We start from the raw sequence: 18,828 nt of genomic DNA, 5'->3' as shown, positions 1-18,828 counted from the left end.
TTCAAGACTTGGAGTGGCAGTAAACAAACACGACTTGCTCCTACTATTGTTGTCCAGTCTTCCCCCAATTAACAAACCGCAAATTTAAACAATTATCATCTCAACTAAACACACATCTCCTATTCATACATATCATCCTCCTCTATCAATTTTGTTACAAATTGTTTCTGGTGAAATGGCGTGGCTACGATCGGCGATGAATAAAGCGGTGGAGGTTGGGAATAAGAGCAATCTGAGTCGTGCTGTTAAGAATTACACTGATTCCGTTGTTCATCAAGCCGGTCAAGCCGTTGCTGAGGGCGCTAAGCTTCTTCAGGATCGTATCGTAAGTTGTAACGGCTTTCTCCTTCTCCTCCTCCTTTTATTTGCATTTTGTTCTGATTTAATTGATGTGGAAGTAGATTGTAGCTCTGAATAATGAGATTGATTTTGCAATTGAACGAGCTGATGTAGTTTACGACTGCAGCTGAATCACAACTTGTAGTGCATTATACTGGTTTATAATAGATTACAATTTCCTAAATTTAAGAGGACATTTACAAATTGATTAAAACGCAAAAATTACGAAAGGTGGAAGAAGGCATGACCAATTTATAGCGGTTAGCGGTTGTGAAATTAGATTCTGTTAACAGCAGTTTGTGAAATTTATAATGCAACTTGCATTATAGCTGTTTAAAATAAGATTAAAATTTCCTAAATTAACAAACATGAAAGGTCGTAGAAGCGTGACCATATTTGGTGGAGGAAATTTTCGTCTACTAAACTTGCGTACTAACGTGGTAACACTAAAACCTAAGCTTAATCGTCTAATTTTATCTAGTGTATGAGTGCCTACTTATAGCAAGTCTATATTTATAAAGCTTTTTTTAACTAAAGTGCCAATCTTAAAAAATATTACTATGGACACGAATAGTTAAAGAAGATAACTAATTAATTGGAGAGGATCAACATATGTCTAATGAATAATTATAAAGTAGAACTATTAGGTGATGGATAATTGTATAGGTAGCAAAGTAACATGAATATTAGACATTATATGTTTTTATGTTGTAGAATGTAGAGTTGTAAATTAATATGGTTATACATGAGCATCATCCAGTGTTGTCAAAGGCGTGATTTTAATTTTTAAGAGAAGAGAGGCAAGGCTTTTCCACCTATTCTTGATTGGTGAGATGCTTAGGCTATTGATTAGACATGCCTTTGTGAATTTTTTTTTTAATTTAGTAATTTTAGAAAAATACAGAAGTAAAAGGGAAAAGAGTAGAAAACCACCTAGTTAGGCTTGTTACATTATCCCCCATTATTCCAAAAAGTCCTCAACAAGTCCAGGACGGGTTCTCTTCTAAAACTCTAGTTATGAGAAGGACTGCTTTTCCAAAGACTGGTTGGGGACCGGTGATGCAGGACAACATGTAAAAGCACCAATAAAGTGCAAATTTTATGTGTATATCCCAAGAACAGTCATTTATTTTGTTCTCAAGAAAAAGTAAATAATCAAAGCATAAACAATATTTTCTACCATGTTATGTATATATACTGATATGTAAACCTCAACGGGCTAACAAAGCAAGGCGGTAATGTATCATGTTCAGTATATATACCTATATATAAACCCTAGCTTACTAACAAACTAAGCCCTGAAACATAATAAATCAAAGCCCGAAACAGTTTGGCTAATATAAGAGCAAAGTCCAGTGCAATGCTAAAATTGGTTCCATTTCTATTATTTGGAACCAAACGTTAAAAAAACTTAACTCCAAATTGTTCTATAATTGGAGGCAAATATGAATAAATGCATACATGGTTCTAAATTTGTTACCAATGATGCATGTATGCATTAAGCCACAACATCAAATAACCATAAATGAAATGCATATTGGTGGTGTGCTTGAACTGAAATTTAGGAGAGAGAAAAAAATATATTTAAATTTGGAATTATTTGATTGCAAAAATGCAACTAGCGTTAGAGTTTAAGTTCTATTTTAGCACCAAAAAGATGCCAAATTATAGCAATGGCTATAGCCATTTTGCATTTAGCATTGGACTTGCTCTAAAATGTATATAATTGTATAATAAAATAACAAGTCTGATCTCCATCAACTGGTCTTTCGTTCATTTGTTTTATCTTTAATCTCAAATGTATAAATCACTCAAAATTACTAACAATCAAATTAAAAATTAATGAAAAGGTAATCAGCTTTTTGTCCCGATATACTTATAATTATATAAATTCGTGTGACAAATTTAGATACTTAATATTAGATTTGTAAATTGTAAATTTGATGTATTCTTATCTTCAACCAAAAAATTGTAAATGTACTCGCTATATTTTGTCACAGTTACATATTATCTTCGTAGCAATCTACGCAGAATTACTGTCACAATTAATATTATATATTTTTGTAATCGTTAAAGAATTACCACCCTGCACCTCGATTTTGAAGACCAATTGGTTGAGCGTAGTCTTTGCGTCTTTTAATCAAGCAATTTTGATGCATGGCAGAATATGAAAGCGAATAATAATCGATAAGCAATGAATTATAAGATTCCCCAAAATAAAAACAATATTATTTTCAAGAAAAGTGTATAATCAAAAGGTTTGTAATAATGTGGGGATTACATCACTTATGTATACTATAAAACCCTAGTATTAAACCTAATGAACTAAGGCCCATAAACAATCGGGCTTTTATTATAAATAAACTACTTTTTTAATAAACTCTATCCTCACATATTAAACATGTAAATAAATACATCACGTATCTCTCACTAACTAAATATAAACTAATTAATAACATATAAATTAATTTTTTATTTCTGTTTTTCATCAAATTGTTATAATTTGCAAGTCATAAGATGCGTGCAAGTTAAGATGAGTAAATTATTTTATTTGAGAATATTATAAGGGTGGGACATGTGTCCATACTCAGTGGTATATGATAGTTTTGTGCACTATTAAATTTACATGAACTGTCATTCCACATGTGCATATAATCTCTTGGTTTAATCACAATATCAAATTAAATCTCCGTTGTAGTTTCTACCTAAATTTTTACTTAGCTAAATTTTGTCACATGGATCCATTCCTATTCTATTTAGTAAATGTAGCTTATTCCTGGAAACATTTGGCTTTATCTGACTTGATTACCAGATGAAATTTTATACTGAGTATGGACTTTTTATGACATTTTTCTCCACAATACTAGGGTGCCAAGAGTTTCAAAAGTTTTAAGCAGACGGTTAAAAGATTAGAAGAAGCTTCAGTATCTTGTCGGGGCCAAGAAAGGACCCTGATGATAAAAAGGTGGTTGATAGCTCTTAAAGAAGCTGAGGACTATAAAGAAAGGAGTCTCGAGCACCATTATCCTTCTGAAGAAGCAAAGGAAAATCAGAAAAAACCATCTACAGTGAGTACCCTTTTATTTTTAGATATATTTTCGGTTCTGATTTCGCCCACACCTTTAGCCTCTGTTCATCTGCTTGACTAACCTGCTAATCAGTATCACTTGTCAAATAAAGTATGATTCTTTGGTTTTGATACCATGTTTATTGTAAGATTAAATTACTTTGTAGTATCTTTTAGCTGGTCCTGTATCCAGAACCTGACTTGATTCTTTGGTTATTTGATTTACGGTTTATAACATTACAGTTTGTATTTAAAAAGTTGAGAGAGATTACTACTTATTGTTAGCAACAAAGATTTGGATAGCTCTTTCCTCCAGATTGTTTTTGTGTGTGGGGTGGTTAGTTTGACTTTTAAGGTCTTTGAGAATTCTTAGATCCAGCATTCAGAATAGGGTAAGTGTGAGTTAATTACATCTTTAATTAAACATATCAGCTTGATTTATTATTCAATAGAACTTAAAAAGAGGCTCTCTCATATCCATTATTCTGTTTCCAGCCTTTAATACTTTTTGTTAGATTTGAAATTGTCTGAAGATTAATCTCTCTTTTGATAAATTCATTTGATTGGTTCTTTGCTATTGATTACAGGTTTTGTATTTCGACTATGACTTGGGTGGTGAGCCACTGAATTTTCGTGATGTATTCCTTTATAGTCAAGCTTTGGAGGGAATCACTATATCAATGGTATAAGAACTATTTTTTTTATTAGTATCTTCTAAATATAATCAGAATTGTTTACAATATTTGTTTTAATGTAAAAATATTTGAAATGCGTGTTCTACAGAAAACCCTTTAAGCTTGGTTGAGTACTGGCAAAACTAGCAATAATTATAGCTAGCAATTTCTATACTACATATTGTTTCTGGAAGTGGAGCGCAAAATGTAAAATTTCCCTCATGAATGCAGTTGCTTTTGTCTCTTTGATCAGAAGAATAGCGTACTGAAATAAAGTACATAACCTTGAATCAACTGCAATTTTGCTGTTCTTGACACTGACAAAATCTTTTGTTTGTTTCAGATACTTGAAGCACCAAATGAGGAAGAAGTTCCTCTACTCCTACTGCTGTTTGGGTAAGCTTTCTAAATATTATAGTTGGTATAGCATCCAGTTCTAAGTATTTTGACCCAATTTTTCTTATTAAAAATGTATATGAAGGGCCAACTAAATGATATGGTTGAAATATTCAGGTTCTGTCTTACTGGCGGGAAAGAATTTCATCATGCAATAGTGAGCAGTATTCAGGATCTGTCCAAAGCATTTTCTAGCTACAAAGACGAAGTGCTGGTAAAACTTCTTAAATGTAACTATTATAATGTAAAAATGTAGTCATTTAACGTGAAAGGCATGTTCATTTCCTATAGAGAATAGGCAGATAACTCAATCAACTTCTATCTTTCCTAGGTCAAGCGGGAGGAACTTCTCCAGTTTGCACAAAGTGCTATATCAGGATTAAAGATGAATGCCGATATTGGAAGGTTAAAAGTGACACTATTTTTTGGATTTTCTATTTCTCCAACTATGTTTTTATGGTCATGGATTATGTACTGATACTATTTGGCATGGGTTGTAACTTAAAAGGATTTGTTCTTCGTCATGTTACGTTACATACCATATGTTGATTGAACCATTCATCTGAAAAATTCCATCTGTTGCTTAGAAACCGTTACACACACACATATATATAGATATATAATTTCTATTCCCTTCACATAAGGACATTATGAATATTCAGAAATGATATTATATGGAACACAATTTCAGTGTTAAATAAAACCCTATTGAGTTTATTTGCAAATTCGAATTCTTGCGATTACCAGATTAAATTATAGATATCACATGCTTGACTTTTCCATACTTGTAGGGAATTGCCTATCATAACTTTGATTGAACAAAATAAATTTGAGTTATTCTGTATAATGATTTATTTTCTCCCCACAGAATAGATGTTGAAGCTTCTTTGCTGAAGAAAAAGCTTGATGAAATAGTGGCAAGAGCAGAGGCTAAAGGCGAAGGCCATGAAACATCATCCAAAGGAACAACTGTTTCCACAATAGAGGTGAACCTGGTTGCAACTGTTTTAGTTTCCTTGGCTCCACTATTATACTGCAAAGTGAAGTCTAAATATTTTGCCTGCTTAATTCTCCTTAACTTTTGAGATTCGACCATTCATTTTGCCATATTTGAGTAAGCCCCACAAGCTACTTGAATGTATACGTCTTTAGGACCACTAATTGGTAGCCAACTTTGAAATAATTTTCCTTGCATTAAGAAGCATTGTATTTGGATCAGATGTTAGCCACATATGAGTTTTGAAAAGATAATTTCTCTGATTTCTCTGCGTCACTATAAGCTATGTGTTTATGTATGTACTACGGCTATCAATGGTACAAACCTCCTTTAAAACCCTAACAATAATGTTGTTATATATGCATGAGCTATCTTAAGTGTTTCAAAAGATTTAAGAAAGTTTTACAAACTCAATCAGGAAAGCCTCAAAACTCCAAATTACTTCGAATTCCAAGGCCTTGAGACTCAGGATAAAGACCTTGAGTTTCACTCTTGTGCATGTAAAGGCCTTGCGTTTTCAAGTAAAGGTCTTGAGTTTGCCTCTTTCCAGCTATAGGTCTTGAGATATCGATTGAAGGCTTTGAGTTCTACGTTGACGTTCTTTAAGTGTCTTGTATCTTTCCATCAAAGCAATCCTTCTTTGTGGCTACATTTCTAATAATCACTCCTCTCTACAATCACAGTAAAAGCAGAGCTTAGCAACATTTAAATAAAAAATCACTCATACTATTAGTCAAGGACAGATCATTACAAAATAGAAATAAATGGGGTTAGATTTGATATATAACTTGTATAAATCTGGCGTGTATCATCCAGTATTTAAATCCAAAATTGGATTTCAGGAAATAGCGAACAATTACTACAAAAGGTACAAATGAACCCGAGACCCAGAGCAAGAGCAATGATAGCATGCTGATCATATATTATCATAAAAAAATCAAAATCAGAAACCTAATTTAATTTCAGATGTTTGGACGATAATTTACCCACCTCGCGTATTAGAGCGCAATATATCAATGTGGTTGTTGGCCCTCCTGTTATTGTGCATATCACTAAATTAAGAAAAAGGACACATTGAATAGAATAATATTTTTTTTTTGTTTTTTTAAGTGGTAGTACTTATTGAGTGTTTGATTGTGATGTTACGTAAGTAGGATCTAAAAGAAGCTCTTGCCCATGTAAGAATATGCTCCAGATTAGAAGGGCTTTTACTAAAGAAGAAATCTCTTGCCACTGGAGACTCCCTTGAGGTTCATACTCAAAAGGTGAAGTTTATTCTTTGATATATGTCATTTATATACACAGTTCCTATGTCAAACATTCTTGTGCCGTGGATGCCTTTCTCGTTCACATTTTTTTTGTGCCAGCCTGTTCATACAACTGCATTTAGTTAAATATATTTCAGATAATTTCTCTTTTCCTTATATGTCCCAATGAGGTTGGAGCTTTGTCGAGTGTACAATATATTCTTTAGATGTGTTGTATCATGTGCTTATATGTAAATAGTTTATTTATCAGTTCACTGATTTAATCATAAACATTGTTATTCGAATTTGTATAGAGGTGGTGGGCACATAAAAGATACCGTTCTCATGACTTATTATTGTTTCTTTTTAGACTTGACCAATTTTTCATCATTAGACAGTAAGATTATGGTAACTACATAAATTTTAATTGCAACTTGTGCAGGTTGATAAGCTAAAAGTTTTGTCCGAATCTCTGGCTAGCTCCACAACAAAAACTGAGAAGCGCATCTCAGAACAAAGGTACAAAACAGTTCTAATAGCATGTTTAATCCACACTGAATGCAAGTGTTTTCTGTCAAGTGGTTTATGCTATATCTCAGTAGCTTAATTAATCATGTATTACCTCACTTTTTTTAAATAGAGTGACTTGACGAGATGTGAAACTAGAGGGAATGTTGATGTAAATAAGAAAACTGAGGATAGAATGGTATATTTGGATCAAAAATTTGTTCGGAAAGACTGTAATCACTTTACCTCCCTTTTATCCTGTTTTTTGGAGTGATTTTTTTGTAATTGAAGTGGAGGTCTTGACCGTGTAATGGAGCTAATGACCGTGTGAATAACCAATAAAAATTTATTATATATATATATATATATATTTATATATAGGTTCACATCTCTCGATTCACGAACATACTCACTTATGTAAAGTCTATTGGTCTTTCTTCGTTGATGAATTATCATGAATTATGATCCCTTAATGACAGAAATGGAGATGACTCAATTCAAAGAATAGAGACGACTTGTTAGAAACATGACCTTTGTGTTGGGTTAAGTGTCAGGTAACTTAGGTTCTCCCAATAACTAAAAACTGTAGCATGCCTGAATCTAACTGGGGTTCGTGCTGGTGGAGGAACTGGATCGGAAAAAAGAGGTCTTCTAGCCAATTGAAAGGATCTTCTGATCAATCCAAAGATCCTTTGGATTCCATTAGTAATGAGGATTCGGAATTTCACACATTGATCAATCAAAGAGAAATTCAACAACTAAAAGAAAGATCGTTCCTTTCCAAGTCCCTGTCCCGAACGGAGCTTATATCGGATAAAGGTGGGGCGGAGCGGGAAAAATGGCCATCAATGTTAATAAGGATAAGGTGTTTGATGTATTTAACTTGAATATGCAAGGTTTTGAGTTGGAAAAGGTTATTCGATCTAAAACTCATTACTAGGGCCAGATTAGAGGTGGTAGATGTTAGTGAACATAGGAGTGCAAAGTTTTAATGATGATGTTCACAGGGGAGATGAGTTAAAAGGAGAATGGAGCATTTTTTTTCAAATTGGTGGGTTGTGGCCTCTACTTTAGACTGCTAGAACTTGAATGGAGTCGAGATTGAAAATTAGAAACATTTACTCACAAAGTAGTACTATTGCATTCCATTTCCTTCTGATTTCGTGCACCCCAACAGAACACGATGTAAGTTTCTCAGGGGAGGTTTTAGTTGGTCCGTTAGTAGGGAATTCAGCTTTTGTGCTAGCTACAGATTGCCAGTTTTTCATGCCCATATAGAAATATATGCAAAGTAATAAATGTTTTCATTTTATAGAGTACCTGGTTGTACTGTTGGAACTCCCGAACTACATTTCTTGGCATGTTGACCGTTACCAACTCTGTACTTCTACCAGTTTTTTACATCTTTCATTATGTAGATTTAAGCTGAGTATAGGTATTCCTTGCAATCTGGCATATAGGTAGAAACTCTGTGAAGTCCCAATCAATCCGTCTCTTCATCTTGAGTGCCAGGTTTTAATTACCATAAGAATTGCATGAAATGCCTGATAGAAACACTAGATTGTGGGTCTGTTACTTGAAGCACCATCGCATTGTCCATTTGGATGCTCACATTTAGCTTCTGTTTGGTACATGTTCATATTAGAACAGTGCATGTCTTTGAACTTTGATGTTTATTTTGATTTATTTTATCTTGTCAGAGTGCAGAAAGAAGAGGCATTGAAATTTCGCGTTATAAAAACAAGTGAAGTTGATGAAATAGAGAAGGTACCATGAATTTCTAAATAGCATAACTGTATAACAACTTTGGCTTCTTTTAGCATTGCAAGATCATTCCCTATATTGCGCAACTGTGCACCTCATAAATGCATTTTAAAAAGTTTATTTTCTTGTTGCATAGACACCATGGTATAAAAAATCCCAAAGTATTTGCAAAATAAGAAATATCCTCTCTCAAACAGGATAAGATTATTGCATATATTAGCTATGCTAGATACTAAAGTAGTCCGGGAAATTAACCCTACTGTGTATTTATGAAAGAACTAGTACAGTAGTGTGACCAAGGAATATGCCATGAATTTTTACAATGGAAGGATTATATGATTTCATTCGATGTCAACTAACGGTAAAGAGAGGGAACTACCTTCTGAGAAGGTAAAAGTCTATTGTTTTCACAACTGAAGTTTATGAACACTGGAGTTTGAGCATACGATTTGTATTTTTGTTATATATTGTTTAAAAGAGGTAGGTACTCTGGCTAAAGTGCCCGTTGGCAACTCTTATTTCTGAAAAATAAGTAATTTACTTTTTTATTTTGAAAATAAGATTTGATTTTAAATTTTTATATATATATTTTTTGTAAATATGATTTTTTCTTTTAAAAAAATAAGTTACTAATAAGTGATATGTGGTTTTGTCAAACACGTGCAAATGTCAATGGCGGGGTAGGACACAATCTCAATTGTTACATTATTTTTGATATTTTTTTAGAGAACTCAATGGAAGACGCATCATGTGCAGTGCTCTAAGCAAGCCTTTAGGCTCATTAATTGCTTCTCTATGGCCAAGCTCGCTATTTATAGGTGTAGCCGGTGGCATATCCAACTGTTACTGAACTAGTCAATATGTATATGACTAGTTACTTGTTAAAGTATTGGATGGTACATGGAAAAACAGACATTTAGAAACTGTATCTTTCATGGGTTGTCCAAGTTACTTGTGATGTGTCATATTAATAAAAGATTTATAAAAACTATTTTTGATATATCTGTCTGACTGTCCCTTCAACCATTCCCAACCTTAGATTAATAATCAGATATTTTTCTTTTTTGTTATGTTGGCAATCAATTTAATGTTAACTTAGGAATATGGACCTTTTGAAAACCTTATCATCTTTTTTTTAAAGGGTAATAAATTTTTTTTCAGAAGCCATATTGGCCCCAAAATGTCTAATCAGGAAAATGACTCTGAATAGATCTCGAATGCACCATGCTAATTATCAGAGAATTTGCTATTTAGTAATTGATGCTCAGTTACTTACGTCCACAACTTCATTGAGTGGATTTTGGTCTTTGTAATGGGAACAAAAATGTCTGCTAACATCTACTCTTACATTCCCCGAGTATTTTATGTACTTTGGTTGATGAAAACACTGCAAACTTGAAAAGATTTTAGGTGTTATGTAAGTTTATTTTATGTGGAATTACACACAAACATGAACATGTAACTTTTGCTTTAGGTGTTACGGAGAGCACTTATTAGAAATTCACCAGATTTATGTAAAGGACTTGTAACATTTATATATTTTCATTTCAGGCAGACCTGCTCCCAAACCATACATTTTATTATTTTTATAATCAACAAATTGTTTTAAAATTCTATCCTGCTAGATTTTCTAAGTCTTGTTTGAGGTTTTTTAAGATTAGATATATATGGTTTCCTTTCAGGAGATAAGTGCTGAAGTTGCTGATCTGGAGAAGCAGAGAGATGAACTAGAAGCTGCATTGAAGAAGGTTATCACTATTTCCAGTGTTTCCAGTATTTATTTCTCATATTAAATGATGTATTATGATCTTGCAGTTCACAGCTGAGCTCCTGAAAACATTCACTTATCCTTGCAAACTCTTTTAGATTTTCATCCTTGACCCTTGTTTACGTTGAAACCTTTATCACTAAATAATGCTAACCTTAGAATCCTTTTGCCTTGCTAAATTCTTGAATACATGCCAAGTTAAACATACCCAGTATGTTCCACTCGCAAGTAGGGTCTGGTAAGGGTGAGATGTACCCGGACTTTGCCCCAATTTCACGTAGAGAAGGTGTTTTTGTAATGTCATGGAATACATTATGAGCAAATGTCAACTTGTCTGATGAACTTCTGAATCACTTGGTCTTCTGAATTTAAATTTTTACTTGTTTTACAAAGAAATAGATGCTTCGTTTGGTAATAAGAAAAGAATCACCTCATATTTTTCGTAGTTCCAAGGATGAAGAACTTTTTTTTAGAATTCAGTCATAGTATGCATAATTCTAAAGATTATTTTAACACTTCGAATTTCATAGGTTAACATCTCATTGGCAGCTGCTAATGCGCGGCTACGCAATGCAAGGGAAGAAAGGGACCAGTTTTATGAGGCTAATGATCAAATTGTTGCACACCTGAAAATAAAGGTACTGTATGTACTTCTTTTTGCTTATGCTTTCTTTGTCAGCTTTCTAAGATTGTGTTTATACTTATTATTTTACACTAGGAAGATGAGATGTCAAGATCTGTGGGATCCTGTGCACAAGAAGCAGATGTTCTTCGTACTTGGACGAACTTCTTGGAAGATACTTGGGCTTTGCAATCCTCAAGCACGGAAACTAAGGAAAAGGAGGTCAGGTATGTACCTGAATATCTATTAGTTTTAGTCATGTCAATAATCTTGTTGTTATGCTATAGACATTGTCACATTAAGACTATGTATTGTGTAAAGTTCTGTTGTTAACTAATTGATTATGCATTTTCAAGTGTTGAACTGGAGAGGCACGAGAATTATTTTGTAAACTTGGTCATTCGACTCCTTTCTACATACCAGGTATTGTTTAGATCTCCTCGAAAAACTCAAACTTCCAGATGATATGATTGGTGTGGTCTCAACTCCCCTTTTCAAATTTTCTCCTTGTAACTTTTTAATGTCTCTACAGAATGGTTTGAAGCCTTCAATTGATCGTATCGAAAAATTCGTAGAGAATTTGAAGAGTTTAAATGACGGGTAAAGTTCTTGTATTACTTTTTATGTTAAATAAATCTTTAGGTTAATTTGATAAGGTTCTTGATGTTGTCACATAAGACAGGTCAACAGAGCCATCTGTTATTGATTCCAAAGAAGTACACCCAAGGAAAAATCTTGAGGAGGAATATCTGGACTATGAAGCGAAGGTCATTAAAAGATTCTATATATTCGAATGTTGATATAGTGTCCACTGTTATGCCACTTAATGAATGAAACTTCAACGTGTTTGTTAGCATCTCATCATTGTAGGTATCATTTGCATCTAAAATTAAAGAACATCAGACTGGCATGTGGATAGATTAAATAATTGTGCTCTATTTTTTGAGTAGAAACAAGTACATGTAACTTCATAGCTTGTACCTTGTGAATACCTGTTTATGCATTGATTTCTATATCAATTGAAGATTACAAGTGTATGCGTGTTGCACTAAAAGCCACTAATTACAGTCTGGTATTGGTTGTTGTGAACTGTTTTGCACTATATGTATATGCCTATTACTTAAAAAATTATGTGCACTGCTTGTTTTACTGGATGTGCTACCTTTATCCTTCCTTATCCCATATAGAAATAATTGACTGTCTATAATTTCTCAGTCTGTGTTGTATTTGATCCCAGTCCCTATTTCCTTGATATTCTACAATTTCTTGAAACAATTTACGTATCTGGTGAATGATATATGACATCAAAGTTTATTGGTTTCTGTCAGTAACATGTATAATAGAGCTTTAGTGAGCACTAGTAATTTTTTTGTGCCATCTTTACCCGATTGCAGATTATAACGACTTTTAGTGTAGTGGATAACATTAAGGAGCAGTTCTATTCTCAACAAGGAACACATTCCAGGTACTGCCATGAGAATGAGATTATATTGTGCTAATCTGATGTATATGTACAGTAATTTTATTTGTTGTATAAGTTTCAATTGTGCTGATGTTTGTCCTCCAATTTTTTCAGGAAAGAAGATACAATAATCAAAGAACTCCTTGATAATATAGAAAAATTAAAGGTGGAATTTGAAGCGATTGAGAGACCAACTTTAGAGTTGGAAACTCCAGAAAACAATGCAGAAACTTCCATCAACAAAGCAGAAGCTCTATCCAACGAGGAAGAAACTCTATCTAGTGAGAATCTGGAAGTGAATCATCCAGAGACAACAGAGGTCGCAAAGTCACCTGAAAGTAAGAAAAATAAACACTCAGATTCACCTTCAACCAAGTCGGAGCAAGTTCTGGACACTGAGGCGGAATTAGCAAAGTTAGAGTCTGAGTTTGGAAAGGTTAATATGGCAGATGAAATTGGTGACTGGGAATTCGATGAGCTTGAAAGGGAACTGAGATCCGATGAAACGACAAGTAGCAAGTAAATTAATAGAAATGGAGTTCATATTAATAAACTTAGTACAATTAGAGAAAGTACTTGATGTCCTATAGTTTTATGAACCCTGTTTGTTGTAACAATTGATGGACATGTTATGTGAATTATTCAGGTAACCATACAGTTGCGATACATTTGACCGTGTTGTATATTCTTAAAACTTGTACAAGATACTTCTATATCTAAAACAAAGTTGTGGAAGTCTCTGCTCTCTTGTAGTATTTTTCGTAACAATGATGTTACGTTACAACCGATTTCTCGAAACGATTCAGGGACACTCGTAGATGTTTTATTTGTTTATTTTTTTCCCTGTGATGAATTCTCTGATTGATCAGAAACTAAATGAACTTCATTGTTTCAGATACATGCATGCGTGTAAGGCTCCCCATATTTTTTGGTAATTCCATTGTCTTGAAACTTGTTTCAATTAGCAACTTGGCGTTTCTCTAACTAACATTTTTCTTCCTTCACATGATCACAAGACAAACACACAAAACTCATAATCGCCCCCCAAAGCAATTGAAAGGTTAGTACCTTCTTATTATTTTATGATAAATCAATTTTCATTCCGTTTTATAGTTCCTGCATCTCCATTGACCAACCTAACATTTCAATACCAGTATATCCCACTTATTATTTTTGAATATATATCTTTTTCATTGATTGTTATACAACACTAACTGTCTGCTGTCTGGTATTTAGCAAAAATAATAATAATAGTCTGGATCATAATGGTGACAAGAAAACAAGTAAAATATCCACAATAGTAACCCCCCAAATCCTTTTTATTTGGTTGGACGAGTTTTCTTTCTCTACTTTATCTGCATGTGTTTTTGTTTGGCTTTTCTTCCTCAAATTTAATCTTCCACAACTACACATTTGTATATTGTTAGATTCGGGTCTCCTTTATTAGGCCATTTATGAATCGTGCTTTCAGACGCAAGTACCTTAAACTAGGACAAAAGACGGTTTATGTCTTATCGTCCCAGTTCAATTCTTATTCAATTATGATGTAGTTGAACATATACTTATTTGTAAAAATATATCATCCTAATTATTTAAAAAGAACATTTATAAGGACAAATCAAATAATTTATGATTGGAAGAAGTAAGCTTTAAAAAAAGGAATTATTTGTTCTTTATAGAATATTATAAGCCTAATATGGAGAAAATTGAACCAGCTAAGTATGTAGTTAAATACTACTCATTACTCTATCTGGCAATGTATGGTATCTTTTCAGAAAATTTTCTTAATATTTTCCTTATTAGGTTTCAATGTCATTGCACATTTTTACTATATAAACAGGACTAAGATTTATGTAGTGCAGATTGTACACAAGTTGAGCATTTTTGAAAATGGCACAAGAGGCAAGACCTGCTCATTGTCTAGTCTTCCCATATCCACTGCAGGGTCACATAAACCCCATGCACCAGTTTTCGAAGACCTTGGTTTCCAAGGGAATCAAAGTCACACTTGTTACTACGAAATTTATGTTCAATTCTTTCCAACAATTGTCTGGTTCTATGCCAGTTGAAACGATTTCAGACGGATACGATGTAGAGGGTAAAGCTTCTGCAGAGAGCCTTGAGGTTTATTTTGCTAGATTTAAACAAGTTGGATCTGAAACTCTAAAAAAGTTGATTGAAAAACTGAATTCGACAGGCTTTCCAGTTGATTGTATTGTTTATGACTCTCTAATGAGTTGGGTTCTTGATGTTGTGAAATCTTCTGGACTAGTTGGAGCAATTTTTTTCACTCAGTCATGTGCTGTGGACAACATATATTACCATGTCAAACAAGGGCTGATTAAACTTCCTGTTGTTGATAGAGTTTCGGTGCCTGGACTTCCGGTGTTAGAACCACTGGACGTGCCATCATTTATTCACAATCCAGGGTCATATCCAGCTACCCGCAATATGGTGGTGAATCAGTTTCTGGATATTGATAAAGTGGATTGGGTGCTTTGCAACACTTTTTACGAGTTGGAAGAAGAGGTACGTGGTAAATTGTAGATCGTCAAGATTTGGATAGACTGAAGTTGTTCCTGTCATTACGTAAAAAATTATAATTTTCATACCATGAAAATTTAATTTGCATTAGTAATAGTTGCTACAGCTATTTTGTCATTCAGCAATCCTTTTTCTATTCTTTATTTGAAATGTTATGTATTAATACGGAGAGTGAAGGGGAGAATGAGAACTAGAACAGGAGGGAAATTACCTTCCCACTAATCTATGAAGTAGTACTCCAAGGGAAATCATCATTGCCACTAGGCTATCAACGAGTCCTATATCTGGGAACCCTGCAATCTTGCTATCCTACCCGGGGTGACATATTGTAGAGTAAAACGAAACTCGACTCTCAGGCACACTCAGGCGAGAGACAATTGTTCCAAATTGATTTATATCATGGTTAAATGGTATAAAGTTAAAATTGTATTGTTCATTCTGATGTATCAGATATTAATGTGTGCAGTCAACTATTACGGTGGAGGTGGTTTTTTATCTTTCTGAATGCATCAATATTTTTAGTTGAACTATAACTCTATAATTATGCTCTAGCAAAATACTTTTATTTTGGTGATGAAATTTATTGTTATGCATTGCACAGGTCATTCAATGGATGTCCAAACATTTACGGCTGAGAGCAATCGGACCAACCATTCCAAGTAAGTACCTGAACAATCAGAAAACAGTAGAGGATGAAACTGATACTGGCCTTCAAATGTTTAAAGCCAACATAGATTCTTGCATGAATTGGCTAAATGACCAACAAGATCATTCTGTCATTTATGTGTCATTTGGGAGTATGGCACAACTAGATGATGTACAAATGCAAGAACTGACTTATGGCATAAAACAGAGTGGAAAGCATTTTCTATGGGTTGTTAGAGCATCCGAAGAAGGTAAATTGCCTAAAGGATTCATGGAGGAAACCTCCGGAAAAGGATTAGTAGTCCAATGGTGCTCACAAATGGAAGTTTTGGCACACAAGGCCTTAGGATGTTTTGTAACACATTGTGGATGGAATTCAACTTTAGAGGCACTATGTCTAGGGGTGCCAATGGTGGCAATACCGATATGGACGGACCAAGGCACTAATGCTAAATTTGTTGCAGATGTGTGGAGGATAGGAGTGAAAGTAGATATAGATAAAAATGGTGTTTTTAAGGGAGAGATGGTTGAGCATTGTATAAGAGAAGTCATGGATGGAGAGAAAGGTAAGGAAATAAAGAAAACTTCGAAGAGATGGATGGAAATGGCAAGGGAAGCAGTGAGAGAAGGTGGAAGTTCAGATATGAGCATCAATGAATTTGTTGCTAGCTTCACTCAACATTCAAAATCATGATGTTTTTACTTTTTATTGCTCCGACTAGTCTTGGAATGATTGGATTAAAGGAACTATTTTATAAACTGTAATTTGAAAATTTGAAGGTCTTTTTACATGTGGATCTTTCATGTAGTCAATGTTTAACATTTAACATTTGATGTTAAGTTACCTCTTTGTTGTATGTTATATTAGAAGATGCTAAATTGCTAATTAGTGCCAATGACCTCTATCTCAAGTGAATGGCCCTGTCATGTGTTTCACAAGGTCAAGGATTTGATTTGATTCCAACACATAAATTGCTGGTATTGAGATCAACCTTGGTGTTCATGTGACCTTGTACTAAAGAAAGAATATGCAAATGAGCAATCATTGATTAATCGAGAAAAACGTATTTAAATACTTTACTTATGTTATGCACATGTATCGTAGGGTTCATCTTATTAAAAACCTTATAGTAAAACAAAAGATGCTACTAAGCAATCATTGATTAATCGAGAAAAAGAGATAAAACTTTACATATGTTAAGCACGTAATTTTGTATACGTGTTCAAGAATAGGGTCGGTGTGTTTAAAAGACACAAGTCAAGGGCACGGAGGTACGTTTTTGTACTTTGAGGGTTCCTGTGTATTTTAACTTAAACTTCAAGGGCCAAATTGTTATAAACCCTGAAATATCATACTATTGTCAGAAACAATTTCAGAAGATTTGGATTAAGGTGACTATGCATCAGCAGAGAGCCAGGAGGCCTACTTTCTAGATTCAGAAAGGTAGGTTTAAAAAATCTAATCAAACTAATCAAAAAACTTAATGCTGATGGATGTACGAGTAAATTCCATTTAGTACGTTTGCATATATACTTGTTCCAAAGGTTGTTGATCAACTGTCTGGTCCATAATTGTGAAGACAACAAGTGAACCACAATAGTTACCCCCCAATGCTTGTTATTTGCTTTCTCTACTGAATCTGCATTTGTTTGTGTTTGGCTTTTCTTCCTCTAATTTAATCTTCCAAAACTACCAGCTTGTATATTTTTAGAATCAAGTCTCCATCCTTAGTCCATTTGTTGATTACTATTTTAAATGCAAGTACTTTACACTAAATTTTGTAAACACAAAGATGAGATAGCCAGTAGCGGACGCAGAAAATTTAGGCAGGGAGGGCCAAACGCGCTAAATTTTTTGTTTAACCAACACAGAATAATACCTGATATGTACAGAGGTTTCGTATAAATCTTGAGCAGCAGAGAGGGCTTTTGTTTGCTCAATTAGGTTACGAGACTAAATGATTAATATAACAGAATACACAAAATTCGGTGCCGCAGCGCCGGCCCTGAGATTGGAGTGACCCTAGTCGAAATCAGTCTATGAGGCCCTAATATACATATGTCATGGAAATTTATATATATATACTTGAATAAGTAAGAAATTTTTGGGGCCCTTCAGTGTCGGGGGACCTAGACGCAAGTCTTGCTCGCCTAGAGCGAGGGTCACCCATGTTCGGTGGCCAAACACAAGTATGTTGTCCGGTAATGTTGAATCTTTTTAGATTTTTTTTCTTAATATTTCTGAGAATTAAGCTAAAATCGTAGTTCTGATTGGTGGGGGTGAAACCCCTTATATAGGTGTTGGGAATCCTTGAATTGGACTAATCTAGGAGACTTGGTGGGCAAATCTCAAAATTAGAATGGATTGTGGAGTCCTATGAAGTAGGAAACTGATTCATTATCCTATGAGATTTCTTGGAGGCCAATCTCCAAGGAATTGTATCCTTAACTGTACTTTATTTATTTGCCGATTTACCCCTTATTAATTAATTACAAAATTAATTAATATTCAGGGTTTTGGGCCCTTTTAATGGGCTTAGTCGTCAGCCCAATTATGATATAATTAATGCGATATTAATTACGCAATCAGGAATTATTTTATTCCCTATCATTTGCCCCCCAACTTCTGGGAAACCGTAAAAGATTTCGTAGAAGTTAAGTTCATCTGTTCCCTTATAGGGTATCATTTTTGCGTAAAGTGTGGAGCGACCCACACATTTACAATGATTTTCCTTGTACATGGCTTCAGGGTCGTTTTAGAATCTCTCCATCGCTTTCTTTACCTTATTCCTATCA

The 18,828-nt window shown here is 34.0% G+C and overlaps 2 protein-coding genes across 3 annotated transcripts; both read left to right on the top strand.

Moving 5' to 3' along the window:
• LOC141707092 (uncharacterized) lies at window positions 1-13,578 on the top strand. Its single transcript, XM_074510077.1, has 18 exons — window positions 1-325; window positions 3,207-3,407; window positions 3,994-4,089; window positions 4,424-4,476; window positions 4,594-4,690; window positions 4,808-4,881; window positions 5,345-5,462; window positions 6,628-6,738; window positions 7,163-7,239; window positions 8,928-8,994; window positions 10,674-10,739; window positions 11,290-11,397; window positions 11,478-11,608; window positions 11,738-11,804; window positions 11,914-11,981; window positions 12,064-12,148; window positions 12,776-12,846; window positions 12,958-13,578. The coding sequence occupies exons 1-18, from the start codon at window positions 176-178 to the stop codon at window positions 13,364-13,366; spliced, it is 2,049 nt and encodes a 682-aa protein (XP_074366178.1). The 5' UTR covers window positions 1-175; the 3' UTR covers window positions 13,367-13,578.
• Window positions 13,579-13,653: 75 nt separating this feature from the next.
• Window positions 13,654-16,868, top strand: LOC141707093 (UDP-glycosyltransferase 74E2-like). Of its 2 annotated transcripts, XM_074510079.1 has the most exons (4): window positions 13,654-13,774; window positions 13,860-13,903; window positions 14,706-15,372; window positions 15,989-16,868. In XM_074510079.1, exons 3-4 carry the CDS (start codon window positions 14,734-14,736, stop codon window positions 16,724-16,726), a joined length of 1,377 nt encoding a protein of 458 aa, XP_074366180.1. In that variant the 5' UTR covers window positions 13,654-13,774; window positions 13,860-13,903; window positions 14,706-14,733; the 3' UTR covers window positions 16,727-16,868. The 2 variants fall into 2 exon arrangements, with proteins under 2 accessions (XP_074366180.1, XP_074366179.1); XM_074510078.1 differs by lacking the exons at window positions 13,654-13,774; window positions 13,860-13,903 and having other exon boundaries at window positions 14,598-15,372.
• Window positions 16,869-18,828: the final 1,960 nt, after the last annotated feature.

Source organism: Apium graveolens, chromosome 2 (genome assembly GCF_009905375.1).
Source record: "Apium graveolens cultivar Ventura chromosome 2, ASM990537v1, whole genome shotgun sequence".
NCBI classification, from domain to species: domain Eukaryota; kingdom Viridiplantae; phylum Streptophyta; class Magnoliopsida; order Apiales; family Apiaceae; genus Apium; species Apium graveolens.
The sequence above is the reverse complement of the archived record's forward strand: the minus strand, read 5'-3'. Positions and strand labels throughout refer to the sequence as shown.